The 17093-nt window shown below is 43.3% G+C and overlaps 1 protein-coding gene across 1 annotated transcript in view; it reads right to left on the bottom strand.

Annotated features, from left to right (window-relative positions):
• Nucleotides 1-17093, bottom strand: part of USP2 (ubiquitin specific peptidase 2) — a 127086-nt gene that overhangs the window by 81588 nt on the left and 28405 nt on the right. Inside the window, exon 2 of the mRNA XM_069742655.1 lies at nt 9101-9779. Within this exon, the coding sequence (XP_069598756.1) occupies nt 9101-9739 (639 nt within the window). The 5' untranslated portion in view covers nt 9740-9779. The remainder of the gene's footprint in view (nt 1-9100; nt 9780-17093) is intronic.

Consider the following 17093-nt stretch of genomic DNA (forward strand, 5'->3'; position numbering starts at 1 on the left):
ATCAGTTAAATTTTTGAGATCTCTGGAACAGGCCGAATGCCTTACAAGGACTCGATCCATTCTATCACCCCAGGATGAGGAAATATGCAGAATGGCTAGTAGAAGCGAGGTAGCGAAGCCGTGTTTGGTCTGCAAGTGTAAAAGGGGCCTGGCCGGATCCGATGGCGTCAGAACTGCTTGTGACTGACCTTCCGTTGGGAAGTTATGATCCTTCATACATTTTGGGAGTTTTAGCTTCAAACACTCAGGGAAAGGGGATAAGACCCCCCATGGATGAAAATTGTGACCAACCAAGGGGATAAATGCTTCTGCAAGGCTATGTGCTCCCTCACTTTTTGTCATGCTTGCTGCTCACTTTCATGTCATGTAACATGCTGGAAGGAACTGAATCAGATGGCAGCCCATACCCCCATGCAGCCCAGCACACATGGTCGAAAGTCAAACTGGTAATTGACATGATTAATCTGCTTATAATTCTTGTACTATCACCTATATTTGCATATCTGATTATTGTATGTGTATAACTAATGTGTGTATAGTGTATTGTCTAATGTGCCCTCAAGTCGATTAAATATATAATTTAATTTTGGGCTGCTCTTTTATCTCGATCCACGAATCCACACGTCCATGTTCTCGGCTTTAACTTCAAATGCTACTGGGGTTGGTTTCTGGTTCGATATAATGACGTTAACGGACCCGGCTTATATCTAACGAGGAACTGGTGGCAGTCCTACCGGTATGGTAAGGTTCTGCTTCACTGGTGCTAGTGAAAGGGGCCTCTCAGCCTGTCAGGGTTGTGAGCGAGTGTGGTGACACTGCATCGACTGCGTGGGCCACATCCCTTCACTCCCCATGCCTCCCAGGGCGTATCTGGAAAGGGGGCTGTCTGTGGAAAACTGCGCCAAGCTGACCTTATGTGTCCCCAGGGTGTGTTGGTGCAAGTGCCACGTGATCCCTCCAATGTAATATTGATGGAAGGTGCAGCTTCATCACATGTGGCAGCAGCTGTGACGTCCCTACAGGGCGCCCTCTGTGCCGAGCAATTCAGAGGGTCAGAGGACGCGCTGCATAGACAGGAGCAGCGGGGGGAACGGGGAGAGGTGATTATTTGTTTACTTAATTTTTTATGCATGGAGCACTACATGGGGCCCATATTACTGTATGGAGTAATATATGGGGCCCATAATACAGTATGGAGCACTATATGGGGCCCATTATAGTGTATATAGCACTATGTGGGGCCACTGTTCTCTATGGAGCAGTATATGGGGTCCCAAATACTGTATGGATCAATATATGGGACCCAAAATACTGTATGGAGTAATATATGGGGCCAATAATACATTATACATTATGGGGCACTATATGGAGTCCTTTATACTGTATGGAGCTCTATTTGGTGCTCCTGTATACTGTATGGAGCACTATATGGGGCGTATTATACTTTATGGAGGACTATACGGGGCCCATAATACAGTATGGTGCAGTATATGGGGCCCATTATACTGTATGCAGCACTACATGGGGCCCACAATACTGTATGGAAGACTATATGGGGTCCATAACAGTGTGTATTATATGGAGGACTATATGGGGGTCATAATACTGTATGGTAGAAAATGTGGGGCCCATAATACTGTATGGACTACTGTGGGACCCATAATACTGTATGGGTGACTATATGGTGACCATTATACTGTATGTGAGGACTATATGTTGCCCATGATACTGTATGGAGCACTATATGGGGCGCATTATACTGTATGGAAGACTGTGTCTTACAAATAATGCTATATTGAAGCGTATTTAGGGGGCAATTATACTGTTTGCTGGACTATATGGGTCTGTGGGTCTGCTATACTGTTTGCAAGTCTATGTGGGGGGGCATTATACTGTTTGCAGGACTATGTGAGGGGGCATTATACTGTTTGCAGGGCTATGTCAGGAGCCACTGTACTGTTTGAAGGGCTAGGTGGGCATCGTTATACTATTTGGAGGGCTATGTGGGGGCTATTATATTGTTTGGAGGGCTATGTGGGGGCTATTCTACTGTATGTAAGCAATTATACAATGTGAACATTTTTGTTGGGTGCATAATACTGTGTAGAGGGCTGTGGGTGGTCAATGTGCTGTTTGGAGAACTGGATGGGGGCCATTATACTATTTGGAGGGCTAGTGGGGGGCATTATACAGTTTGGGGGCTGTGTAGTGATCACATTTGGGGCATCATACTTTTCTGGGGGAAGGTTGAGGTGAAGGGGTGTACAGTAGGGTCATCATACCATCTGTGTGGAGAGTGGGGGTATCATACTGTGTTTTGGGGTGACACTGTAGTTGGCACTTTATGTGGGCAATGAAAGGGCAATCTAGAGGCTTCAATAGGAAGAAAATGACTTTGTTAGGCTACGTTCAGACTAGCGTTGTGCTAGTCTGCGTCGGCGCCGCGTCGGGCGACGCAGCGGCGATGCACGCGTCATGCGCCCCTATGTTTAACATGGGGGACGCATGCGTTTTTGCTTGTTGCGTTTTGCGACGCGTGCGTCTTTTTTGCTGCAAGCGTCGGACCAAAAAAACCCAACAAGTTGCATTTTTCTTGCGTCCGATTTTCGGCAAATAACGACGCACGCGTCGCAAAACGCAGCGTTTTTGCGTGCGTTTTGCCGCGTTTTGCCGTGCGTTGTGCGTCGCGTCGCCGACGCAGCGGCGCACAACGCTAATCTGAACGTAGCCTAAGGGCTGCAAAATTCTGAGATGTGCTCTTCTGTGACCACTTTTTTGGGGGAGGATAGAGAGGTCCCCATGATGTACACCCCTGTACGGATGTGTGAAGGAGGCCTCAAACTGAGCTTTGCAGGAGGACCAAGATAGCAGCAATGGGGCCTTCAGAAGGACCCCAGCTGCCACGATGACCGATTGGTTTCCCATGACTGTGTTGCTGGGAGCCGATGGAAGCCAGTGGGCGATTCATTTAAATGCCACTGACAGACGTAGACAGGAGTGTTTAAATGATTACCTGCCATTGACGGGGCCAGATCTGGTCGTTACAGTTAGACACAGATGCTTGCGATTTAGCCATCATCTGCCACGTGTGGAGCGTGCAGGAAAGATACAGCTTTTTAACCTCTACAATTAGACACATAAACGCCAAGCTATCCCCGATACTAACAATTCCCTAATATGTTCCTCCATGATAAGGATCCAGAGGAGTGAGGATTTTACATTTTCAAGTTAACATTACTTTTTTCTTACATATTTCGATTATCAGATCATTATGTAAATGTTCATACTTTATCACAGGCTGAATTGAATCATCTATTTCCGGAAACGTAATGTGTCGATGTGCGGTAATATTTAATAAGAGTAATAAAACCTGCAAGAAATACCATTTAGTTAATTAGGTGCCTCATAAACGTGCTGTATTCCTTCTATATTATGTAATGAAGGTCCGGACAGTGTGAAAGAATATGCTGTACTGAGCCTGGTCCATTCCAGGATGATCCATTCATACACATGCTGCTTACTGCAGAACTCACACTGGAGGCGTCTACATACCTTATACCATTACATTTAACGGGCACGCATTTAAAGGGGATGTGTGGACAAAAAGAAAAGTTTGTGTAAAAACGCGTGTGTATGTAGACCATACATTGCCAAGGGGATCTAACCATACCTATTCAGATCCTACCTCCCAGCGGAGGCTGGCACCCTAAGATTCCAGAATCACTTATCGTTTGTATGGCGTTGCCTCGACGCGTTTCTCCATTTTGCTAATAGTTCAGTAGGCATGCAGCAAGTTTGTGTCAGAGATGGAACCATAGCTTATGACAGCTGACTCCTCTACGAAGATCGCATATATCTATGGCACTACTTTTTTATCTCTGACAAAAACTTGCATGCCTCCCGACAAACCAAATAATAAAATGGAGAAACGCGTCGAGGCAACTCCATACAAACAATAAGTGCTTTTCCTATCAGTGCAACTACTTGACTGAGTATCATGGAAGCCTGTACTGAGCTTAACCAGCTCTATCTGTAACAATATTGCTATGCTATATCTAGATCTAAGCTCCATTCAAAATACGGAGCGGAGTAAGCATATGCAGCCGTATTATTGTATATCTAGTAGCATACATCTCAATACTACTTTACTGCAGGTTTTTCCACCCTTTATTTTCCATACTTACACAGTCAATGGGGAAAAGGTGGAATATTGTACAGAATAACATAGCGTTTATACATAGCAAACTATCAATTAGATTCAGACCTTTCTGGGATCTACATACCTTTTCGTATCCCCGTCTCTAATCACTGTGCTGTATCCAGAATAGTATCTTACCAGGGATATAAGGGAGGTCCGCCATCGAGCGGGGGCAGGATTCTCGAATCTCAGGGTGCCAACCTCTGCTGGTAGGTAGGATCAGCAGTAGGATCGGAATAGGTGCAGATAGATCCCCTTGGCTATGTATAGATTCTATGAGACTAGTTTTATGTACATTTTGTATTGTATTATTCACACACAGGTTTTTTTATTTGTGTTGGTGTATTTTTACCCATATGATAAATAAAATTCATTTTTAAGGGAACATATGTTCATCATCTGTGAAAAATGACAAGTAGTTGACAGTCGCCGGCACCACCTGGATCCTCCATGCTCTGCACTGACAGAAGAAAAGAAGACATCATTTTTCCACTGCCCACTGTGATAGACTAAAAAACACCATATGATGCACTGGTCAATTCACCTGACTGCTAAAGCCAATCATTGCCTGCAGCGGTTCTGCTGGTGATGGAATGGTGACATTTACTCTTCCTCTGTCAGAACAGACCATGGCGTGGACTGTGTTGGATCCATGTGGATGTCGGTAGAGGATTATTTATTGTTTATTTTTTACAGATCCAAGCCACTAAGATATTTTTTTTTTGCCTGGACAACCGCTTTAGACTATAATATAGGGACAAAGTACAATAGGAGCATCTACTAAAAACAACTGTGACGGTCTAAGATGTTGGAAGATTGTCCTAGAAAAGCAATAAATCACTGGTGGACTTTATGATCACCCCGGGACTTCAGTCGCTCCTGGGTCCTGATGGGCAGTGCTCTCTAGAGCTAAAAGGTGACTGGTGAATGTGCCCACTCAATAGCTGTCTGCCAGCGCTGCTTACGCTATCTGTTATATCCCCAGCACCTTCCCCAATACACATGTATTCCCAATGTGCCTCTGTTCTCAACAGGAGGAGCGGAGTAAACTGCTGCCAGACTCTTGTGACCACGGCTCATCTCTAGGTAGAATATCAGTATTGGGCATTTAAGTTCAGCATGACTGATCCTTCTTTCCTTGATCTGTTGGGGGAGAGGTGGGAGACCCTATTGCATTTGAGATAATCATTCCACCAACACTTGTTTCTGGTGTAAACAAATAGCAATAGTGGACACGGCACTCAGGGCTTCTTGGAGGTGCACAAGTTAGGTATCCAACCCGTCAGATATAAGCAATAAATTACTTGGCACTCAGGAGAATTTTTTCATGATAAGAAGTGAACAATTCGTTTATTAGGTGCATCCAGTTCAAATTTAAACATTTTCGGTCTAATCACAAGACATTCATCAGAAATCGTTTGAGAATACTGGAAGACACACTGACTATGTATGGACCCACAAGGGTGCCGGCGTCAGACGGGGTCCGGGAGAAGAGAGCGCCTGGGGGTCCGGAGGTGTGGGGGATGAGCGCTATGGAGAGGCGAGAAACTCTCAAGAGCGGTAGCACTGGAACCTCGGAGCGCACCGGCGCCGTGCTGCAGGGGTCCCGTTGCCTCTCCATAGCGCTCATCCCCCACACCTCCGGACCCCCAGGCGCTCTCTTCTCCCGGACCCCGTCTGACGCCGGCACCCTTGTGGGCCCATACATAGTCAGTGTGTCTTCCAGTATTCTCAAACGATTTCTGATGAAGGTCTTGTGATTAGACCGAAAACGTTTAAATTTGAACTGGATGCACCTAATAAACGAATTGTTCACTTCTTATCATGAAAAAATTCTCCTGAGTGCCAAGTAATTTATTGCTTATATCTGGTGTAAACAAAGTTACCATATTTGTGCTTTAATTTGCAACTTTTTTTTTCAATTTTTCTTCTGCTCACAGCACTGAGCCAAAATGTAGATGGAGCTTAGCTTTGGATCCAGATAGGCGTTAGGGGCAGGCAGACTAGGCAGTTGCCTAATGCCCCCAATTTCTCAGGGGACCCAGCCAGTGACGTGCTGCTAATAGCGACACACCATGCAGCCGCTATGAGGCCCGTGAGTCAAGGGGGCTCGGTGCAAGCGCCGCATTCAACTGTATCAACATCATAGATGCCAATACAGTTGAAAGCAATAATGGAAGAAAAAGTGTCAGATAACGCCCCCTCCCCCATCATTCCTTTCTGCCTCTGACACAGCGGGTGCACAATGCCCACTTCATCACGCACCATGCTGTGTGACAGGCAGTGGAGCTACCGAGATGCTCTGCAGAGCTTGGAGCAGCGGAGGAACAAGGAGGAGAAATGAGTATTGCATTTTTTTTTAATATATTTCAGTGGCCATAATACTGTAGGACTACATTGTATTCTATGGAAGGGGTACATTATATTCTATGAGAGGGGCTGCATTATTCTATATGGGGGTCTGCATTGTATTCTATGGGGGGCTGCATTATACTATTCGAGGTAGCTGCATTATACTATTTGGGGGTCTGCATTGTATTCTATGGGGGGCTGCATTGTATTCTGTGGGGGTACATTATATTATATGAGAGGGGCTGCATTATACTATATGGGGGTCTGCACTGTATTATATGGGTGGCTGCATTATCCTATATGAGGGAGCTGCATTGTATTATATGGGGGTATATTAAATTCTTTGAGAGGGCTGCATTATACTATATGGGGGTCTACATTATGATATATGGAGGTCTGCATTGCATTGTATGGGTGTACATTATATTCTATGAGGGGGCTGGATTATATTCTATTGGGGGTCTGCATTATACTATATGGGGGCTGCATTGTTCTCTGAAGGGGCTGCATTATACTCTATGAGGGGGCTACATTATATTCTTTGATGGAGCATGCATTATACTATATGAGGGTGCTGCATTATACTATAGGGAGGTCTTCATAATACAATATGGGAGGCTGCATTGTATTCTATGGGGGCTGCATTGTATTCTATAGGGGGTACAGTATATTCTATGAGGGGGCTGCATTATACTATATGGGGGTCTGCATTGTATTCTATAGGGTACATTATATTGTATGAGGGGCTGCATTATATTCTATGGGGGGTTGCATTATATTATATAGGGGTCTGCATTATACTCTATGAGGGAAATACAATATACTATATAGGGGTTGCATTATACTCTGAGGGGGCTGCATTATATTATATGAGGTGGCTGCATTATATTCTATGGGGGTCTGCATTGTATTCTATGGGGGCACATTATATTCTATGAGGCGGGCTGTATTATGGTATATGGGGGGTCTGCATTGTAGTCTATGGAGGAGTACATTATATTCTATGAGAGGGCTGCATTATACTATATGGGGTCTGCATTGTATTATTTGGGGGGCTGCATTGTATTCTATGGGGCGTACATTATGTTCTATGAGGGGACTACATTATACTATATGGGGGTCTGCATTGTATTCTATGGGGGTACATTATATTGTATGAGGGGCTGCATTATATTCTATGAGGGGCTGCATTATACTATATGGGGGTCTGCATTATACTCAATGAGGGAACTACATTATACTATATAGGGGTTGCATTATACTATACGAGGAAGCTGCATTATGTTCTATGAGGTGACTGCATTATACTCTATAAGGGGGGCTACATTATATTCGTTGATGGGGCTTCATTATGCTAAATGAGGGGGCTGCATTATACTAGAAGGGTTCTGCATAAAACTTTATGGGGGGCTGCATTGTATTCTATGAGGGTACATTATGTTCTATGAGGGGGCTGCATTATATTCTATGGTGGGTCTGCATTATTCTCTATGAGGGAGCTACATTATATTCTATGAAGGGGCTGCATTATATTCTATGGGGGCTGTATTATATTCTATGGGAAGCTGCATAATACTATATGAGGGGGGCTACATTATATTCTATGGGGGGCTGCATTATACTCTGGTTCTCTTTGATGGTGCAATATGTCAGCATTTGGGGTCCCATTTTAAAATTTTGCCCAGGGCCCCACTTTGACAAAAACCGGCCCTACTGTGGAGACAGGGGTCGCTCAACAAATTTACTATGGTTTACACCAGAAATTGACATAAATGATAGCGCAAATACAGGGGCTGGCTCACATCTGATTTTCTGCTGGGTGCCTCGTTTCTATCTGTGTTAGATTTGCACTTATTCAACTTTATTCTTATTTTTTTATGTTGCTCCCAAGTTAAAATGTTACTATTTATTCTGGTTGTCCTGGAACAAGTTAATAGTGAATCTTGCCTCATCATTGTATATTATAAAAGTGAATTATTACTTTATATAAACTTACACTGCTTAGTTATCAGATATTATGTCATTGTGCATGTAACATGAAATGCCATCACAACCCTCCTGAAAATACTGCCCATAGGTGACAGAAAGCCACTGGTCACCAGTAGTATATTCTGTATAGGCTCTGGTTAATAACAAACATTTCTGCACCCATGCCTCGGGTTGCGTTTTTCATCTACCGGTACATACTGAAGTTTAGTGGCGTGATGGAAGCCTCATGACTCATTTGCTAGTCACAGATCATGTTAACTTTGGCATGGGCTTGGGTTCTCATGATTACTACAAACTTTTTGTAGCAAAAACAAGAGTTTAATATGATATCCACTATGAAATTATTGGCAAAATTGTTGAGTGTCAATGTTGTAAATGGGGCAAAGCTCGGACTCGTTCATCCAATAATTATTCATCCAAGCCGAAAACAGAAAAAAAAAATATTATATTTTCAAAACTTGTGGCACAGAAAGGCGTATTCCTTAATGTGCCTCGTTTTTTTGGTTAATGGACAGTTATACAAATGTATTACGTGTAGAAACTATAATAAATAGGACCTACCGGTGTCTCTTTACTACTGAATCCCTCGCTCTTGTCATACGTGTAGGTGAACCTTGATGAGGGCTTAGCAAGTGAAGTAAGAGGTTCTGGTGCCACTGTACAAGATAGCCCATATCCATTAGTGGAGCCTCTTTTCTTTCCATAGACGTCCCCAAACTCGGTGTGATTGGAGGCACGAGAAATTCGAGAAGTACTGTCCAAATCATGGCGCGATCGTGTCAATGCCGGGCTATGACTATAATAAGTATCCGAGGTGCGTAGTTCAGAGAATCCAAGGGACAGGTCCGTATGACTGGATGACTTCTTACGAGACAATGAGGTGACGGGCGAGGTCTGGAAGGTAGAGTAACTACTGTTGTAGTTATAGGAGTATGCACTTGGTGTATATTTAGATGGAGACCGTGCTAAGATGTCACTTCTTTTTGTGGATGAATCCAAAGGTGGAAGGCCTCGGTCAAGATCATAAGAGCGAAGAGCAGGGGTGGTGTAATAGGAGCTGTTCACATTGGACTTATAAGGCAATTTATTTCTGTCACTGAATGAAGAACTGTGGTTGGAAGAATAAGAACCGTATCCGCCATAACCTTTAGAATAGTCTGTGTCTGTATATCTCTTGAGGGTAGAAGATAAGTGAGACATACTGGAAGTGAATGGGTGCAGGTGACAATCCCAGCTTGGCCTACAGAGAGAGAGGTTGGAAGGTTATATAAAGATGGAGCGTTAATTCATTCGCATGCTTTGGCAGTAACAGACTATTATTACATATTTCCTGTGATTTCTACAAATCTGTTCAGGATGTGAAATAAAACTGCTAGATCAGAGCTGCGGAGGCTATAAATGATGACGGATGCTTTCGTCTGTCTGACACATCTCTAATGGACAAGTAAGCATATGGCCACTGATACCAGGTCATGTTTCGCACTCTTCCACACGGATTTCGTCAGGCACGTCTCTGTTCTGTGATATGGGTGGGAGGACTCAGAGACTGCAGAGGAGGACACATTTTTGTTCCTGGTGACAGACAAAAGCTGTCCCATGAGGCTTATAAGGCTGACAAGCGTCCCTGACACATTGCTTTTTCTTGTCACAGAAATACGTGAAATTCTTACCACAAGCAGCTGAAAGACTGCACACAGTTAATGCACATCAACTCTACTTTTGTCAGGACTTGATGGAAAAACAGTCTCCCTCCAAAAAAGCAAAGTAAAATGCTTTTTCTGACCATACATCAAAAATGAATGAAAATAACAGAAAGTGTAAAAAACAAGCCATACTGTATGTCTAGTAATGCAGCAAGGCAAACGCAAAAAAAAAAGTCCAAGACCTGTAGACTGGTTCAAGGGTAATTTCTGAGCTCATCATTGCTTCCTGATTATTTTGGTAATAAAGTGATGGATTTCAGATACTGGTAAGATAGAGACAGATAGGTAAAAACTCCACTTATTGAGGTTGTAAGAGTAATCTGTCTTTATAGGGGAATCTGTTAGCTGATTCATGCTGCCCAAACCAGGGGCATCATTAACTGGAATCTATCGCAGCCACTGTCTGGGATATTTTTCTCTAAATTGTTCAGGTATTTCAGAAAAAATATAGTTTGAAGATTTGGGGACCATAGGGAGAGACAAGACGAGTCTGGTACCACCTTCAGCTGACGTCTCTGAGCGCCGCTCCAGCTAATTGACAAGAGTCTCCCATAGCGCTACTGGGAGAAGCCGGCCGGGGGTGGCGAAGGATTAGTCTTGTCTGTGGCTATGACCCCTGGCTAAGCCTTTAAACTTTGTTTTCTTTGAATTGTTCAGGTATTTGCAGAAAAAATATAGTTTGAAGATCTGGGGACTAGTGATGAGCAAATATACTCGTTACTCGAGATTTCTCGAGCATGCTCGGGGTCCTCTGAGTATATTTTAGTGCTTGGGAGTTTTAGTTTTTCTTGCCGCAGCTGATTGATTTACATCTAATAGCCAGAATAAGTACATGTGGGGGTGGCCTGGTTGCTAGGGAATCCCCACATGTACTTATGCTGGCTAACAGATGTAAATCATTCAGCTGCGGTAAGAAAAACGAAATCTCCGAGCACTAAACAATACTCGGAGGACACGCGAGCGTGCTTGGAAAATCTCGAGTAATGAGTATATTCGCTCATCACTACCGGGGACCATAGTGAGAGACGAGTCTGGTGCCGCCTTTGGCTGACATCTCTTAGCACTTCAGCTAATTGACAAGTCTTTCCCATAGCGGTGCTGGGAGAAGCCGGCCGGGGGTAGCAATGGATTAGTTGTGTGTGTGGCTACTGCCCCTTGGCTAAGCCTTCAAACTGTATTTTCTGTGAAATACCAGAGTGTTCGAGAAACATATACCCGGGTGTAATTGTGCAGCCAGATCAGATTCATGCTGCCCGTAGCTTGGATAGCATAAATCATATGATAGGTTGCCTTTAATTAGGTATAGTCATTATTGGTGTATAAGTATCACTGTCACCAGCCCAGGTACGGATTGGGGCTGAAATGCAGTCCTGGTGTTTGAAATCACACAGGCCCATGCTGTCCTTGTCCCCAAGCACCAGATGGGATATCTTACTAATATTAACCCAGAGGAAAGAAAGCAAAGTTTACTGCAAGACCAATATTTCTAATGATACCCATGGCCTGCTAGGGTAAGTGACGTAGTAAGTGACTTTATTCTTAACAGTATGGGTAGCTTGAAAACACCAATTCTGTTAACAACGTAGCAGACAAGGTGGCCCATGACCAGACAGGTCCTTTGACATTTGCCAGAATTGCCAGATGGCCAGTCCGGCCCTGCACCTGCCTTTCACTTACATATGAAGACGTTTTAGTTATAACCTGATGGTTAGCTCACTGCTTTTAATGGCAGCCTGTTTTAGACTTCCTCTACTTTTACGGTATATGATGGATGTAATAACTCTTGGCTGAGGCTGCATCATCATTCTGGCAATAATGTATCCTGAAATGTATGCTGAGCCAGCAGATGGTTCTCCACAGTCCTCAGCCGATCACGCCTTACATGCAACTCCGGCTATGGCCAGAAATGTCACGTCAGCTCTTACCCATAGCATCGAGAATCAATGAAGAACAGCCGTGCCATCTGAACATTACCATGCACATTGTTTCTGATGATGCATAATGGAGGCATTGCAAAAAAAATACTAAATTGTTCGATGTTTTTGTGATCTGGAACAAATGGGACATCAGGCAGCCTACATGGTATTTCACTGTGATTTTATGAGATTATATGAGTGCAATACAAGTTCCTGGAGATAAGGAGGAAAGAGTGCGGAAGCTAGAATTCTCCGTCTAGTTTCTTTATGTGCTGCTTATCAGCTGTTCATGGTCTTTGTTGTTTTATAGGGGTGTGTGAATGAGGCCTTGAGCTGTGTCTTATCTGCCTCATCTTCAGCAGGGTTATATAGTGACCTGACTAACTAAATATTGTGCTTGACACAATAGAAAACTGATGTAAATGCATTGAAGAATTTATATTGAGTCTTAAAGCAAAGTATCCAGCAACTTCCTCCAGGATTTTGTGGCAAAGGCTCCAAAATCTGTAGACAGAAACTTTTTAATACAACATTTTGCCTTTTTCCATATTAAGGTTCTGCATTATTTTTTTTTTTTTTTAATTGTCAATTTCTATTGAAAATAAACATTTCCAAAGTGATTAACATATAACATGAATATCGACATATTATACAAGATGAAGTGTGCTTTTCATGACATCAGCTTTGATCTTACTCCACGTTGCTCTTTGTCTTATTCTCTGCCTCTGGTCACACATATGACGATGGCACGAGAAAAGGAAGCACAATATATGAGCCAGCCAAAGGCATTCTATTCTACATTATTTTCCATTCTGAATAATTCTGGATGTTTTTTTTACTTCTATTTATGTTGAAACAGTATTTTACGTATTGATGCTGTTGATAAAGGGATTGGAAGATTGAAAAAACAAGGTTACAGGGTGAAGGATGCGACGTAATGTGATGAATGCGGCATGCACTACGTAAGGACACCTCAGAAACCCTGAGCCGCCTGCAGAAAAAGCAATGTAGTAATAGAATATGATGAATGGAAATACTCTGTATCAAGTGCACTGGATAATTAGCTTTATATTTACAGATCTGTCTAACCAGAATACTACAGGTTGGTTATGGCAGACTTGGGGTTTACTGTGGCATCTCTGGTGCTAGACAATAAGCTAGCTTTTGCAAATTAGTTATTTTAGTGATCAATTTACATAAACACTGTGTTATAAAGGCGTGATGTCTAAATCATAAACCGGCTGGTTTTTCCTTAAGAACCAATTTAAAGGAATTGGCCACAATCTTTTTACAATGTCCCAAATTTACCCAGTAAAATAAAAAAATTAAAAAAAACACGCTTACCTCCTGGACTACCACCGCTCCTCTAGTACTGTGTCACCTTAGAATCTGTTCTGTCTGATAGATCTGTGAAGGCTGCAGCCCATCAGCAGCCCTTGATAGGTTGCAGCACTCATGTGATGTAAACAATGTCACAAGATCACTGGGGGACATCACGGTTGGACCAGAGGAGCGTTGTCAGTGCACCAGGTAAGCATGCTTTTTGGCTGCATAACAGCTGCCAATGATGCTGGACGGGAATTTGAGTTTTCCATCTAGCACTGCCCGTTGATACTGGAGTGATAACAAGAGTATCACCGAGCACCTTCGCTTATCCCTAATTGTCATCATTTTTTTACTTTTGAAACAACCCTAACCCTAGCCCAACCTTAAGCCAAACTCTAACCCTAAGTCCAACCCTAACGTAACCCCAACCTTAACCCTAGCCCTAACCCTGTCACCCCCAAAATCGAAGGTGAGCTAAGGCCACCAGCATCAGGGGCTTATCTACAGCATTCTGTACTGCTGTAGATAAGCCCCTGATGTAACCTGAAAGATGAGAAAAAGAGGTTCGATTATACTCACCCAGGGGCGGTCCCGCTGCTGTCCGGTCTGATGGGCGTCGCGGTCTGGTCCGGCGCCTCCCATCTTCTTACGATGACATCCTCTTCTTGTATTCACACTGCGGCTCCAGCGCAGGTGTACTTTGTCTGCCCTGCTGAGGGCAGAGCAAAGTACTGCAGTGCGCAGGCGCTGAGAAAGGTCAGAGAGGCCCAGTGCCTGCGCACTGCAGTACTTTTCTCTGCCCTCAACAGGGCAGACAAAGTACGCGTGCGCCAGAGCCGCAGCGTGAAGACAAGAAGAGGACGTTATCATAAAAAGATAGGAGGCCCCAGTCCGGACTGCGACGCCCATCGAACCGTACCGCAGCGGGACCTCCCCTGGGTGAGTATAATCTAACCTCTTTTTCTAATCTTTCAGGATATATTGGGGGCTTATCTACAGCATTACAGAATGCTGTAGATAAGCCCCTGATGCCAGTGGGCTTAGCTCACCTTCGATTTTGGGAGTGACAGGTTCCCTTTAAGCATTATTTGAGGAAGATTTTGGAGACCATCCGCTCCAAGTACCTCCATCTCTAGCCAGTGGCCTGATTCAGACAACTGTGAGTCACGTACATGCTCTGTGTTTTTCACGGACGGAACAAGTGCCCTTGTGGGCTGCTCACAAATATATGTTATTTTGTGGACCGAGAATTCCAAAAATCATGGAGAATCATCCATTTTTCATCCAAATGTATGGGTTTGTGAAAGTCACAGACAGCGCATGGATGGCATCAGTGTACAGTCCGTGTACTGTCTGTGACCAACATTGTAATGGAGAGGAGATGATTTGTAATCTATTTTTTTTGTACAAGAAAATCACTGATAAAACTCTGAAGGTCAAAAACTGACACAGATCAAACACTGATGAAAGTTGGACCATTTTGCTACATATAAAAAAATAACACTGCTTTCTGAATGAGGCCTAAAGCTATATTCACACAAAAAAATGTTAAGAGTTTTTGGGAGAGAATCCTCTATAACAATCTTTAAAACCACTGTTTGAAATGCTTCAATAAAAGAAAGACTGCCAAAAAATATTTTTTCCTGGAAGCAGTTTACACGTAGAAAACTTTTCTGAGGATCTCAAAAAATCTCTGGGAATATAGGGTATGTGTGCATGACATGTTTAAGATGCTGCCAGACCGAGTTTTTCAAGGTAAAGATGCTTCGCGGAAAAAGTCATTTTTTTAAGCATCTTCAGTAGTTTTCGTGGTTGCCCCAATACCGAGGTCTTTTTTTTTTTTTTTTTTATAAATTCTAACTATAAATTGTGATCAACTTTCAAAAGAAAACCACCCAAAGAATGAACGTGTTACTTGTTTATCCATCTTGTGGCTTTAGAAGCCTGAAGCGGCTAAAAGAAGTGACAAAAGTCTGACTGTGTGCACAGCACGTGTTTTGGACATTAGGGTGCATTATGCTCATTCTTGTAACTTTTTTTTAGTCCTTTTTCGGGTAGAATCTGTTTGGAAAGACATTGTGGACACATATTTTTAAAGGCGACAAATGTGATGAGGTTTTCAAGTGCTTTAGGAAATGCTCCTCACTTGGAGTATTCCCAGGAGTTTGTCCTCTCCTGAAGCACTTTTCAAGAGTTTGTAACACTTTTTCCTGGTGTATTTTTAACAGCCTTTTGACACGCAAATTTTTCCCCCCAACAGACGTTTCAAAACATCTTAAAGGGAACCTGTCACCCTGTTTTTTCGATATGAGATAAAAAATATGGTTCAATAGGGCCTGAGCTCTGCTTTACATTAGTACCTTTCATATCCCCCGATTCCCCACCTTTGCAGAGAAAATACTTTAGTAATCTCTCTGTTTTCGTCTGTCAATCACCCCAGTCCGGTCTGATGGGTGGGGCCTAATCACCGATTCTCCCCACCCCCGGCTTTGCTCTACGAATCTTCTTTCCTGTGTTGGTGTACTTTTCTGCGCAAGTGGCGTCTCGCGCGTGCACAGTATGTTTTGCCCAACAGTGGGCAAAGCATTCAACTCATTATTGCACAGGCGCCATCATTTTCCTTGATGTTCTGTGCCCCGGAAGTCTTTCTATGCTTTTTGGCACAGAGCATAGGGTCAAAAGCCGGCGCATGCGCAGTAATGATTTCATGCTTTGCCCACAGTTGGTCAAAGCATACTGCGCAGGCGCTAGAGGCTAATGCAATATGCAACCGCAAAAAATTACCGCAATCTGTGATTTTCATAGATCTAGTTACGTCTGACATGCCGATGAGCGGGGGGAGAGAGACAGCGATTAGGCCCCACCTATTGGACCGAGGTTATTGACAGACGAAAACGGAGAGATTACTAAGGTATTTTCTCTGCAAAGGTGGGGAATCGGGGGATATGATAGGTACTAATGTAAAGCAGAGCTCAGGCCCTATTGATCCATATTTTTTTATCTCATATTGAAAAAACGGGGTGACAGGTCCCCTTTAAGGAAAAACAGTCTAAAAAACCCTGCTCCCATAGTAAAAAAGGAGCAGCCCCCCAAAAAAACATCCTCCAAAAGCTCTGTGTGAACATAGCCTTCAAATCCTTCTACTAGGAATTATGAAATCAGTCTCCTAATAAAGTGTACACTGCATGTCATTGGTCACCAAGTTCAAGATAAATTCTACTATATAATTGTCTAAAGGTCACCTCCATCTGTCCTTCTGTCTTTCTGTCTGTCACGGATATTCATTGGTCGCAGCCTCTGTCTGTCATGGAATCCAAGTCGCTGATTGGTCTCGCCAGCTGCCTGTCATGGCTGCCGCGACTAATCAGCGACGGCCACATTCCGATTAGTCCCTCCCTACTCCCCTGCAGTCAGTGTTACACTAGCGAAAAAAAGGGGAGTGTCGACACCAAAAATATAATAGAGAAAATGTACAAATTTTATTAATAAATACATACAAGGAAAATGACATATACATACAAAAAGTATGGAGGACTATAAAAGATTCCACCATACAATGAGGAGGAAAAGCCAACCGATACACTAATGGTAAAGCACGTTGATGCACAT

This window comes from Ranitomeya imitator, chromosome 10 (genome assembly GCF_032444005.1).
Source record: "Ranitomeya imitator isolate aRanImi1 chromosome 10, aRanImi1.pri, whole genome shotgun sequence".
In the NCBI taxonomy this organism is placed as follows: Eukaryota; Metazoa; Chordata; class Amphibia; order Anura; family Dendrobatidae; genus Ranitomeya; species Ranitomeya imitator.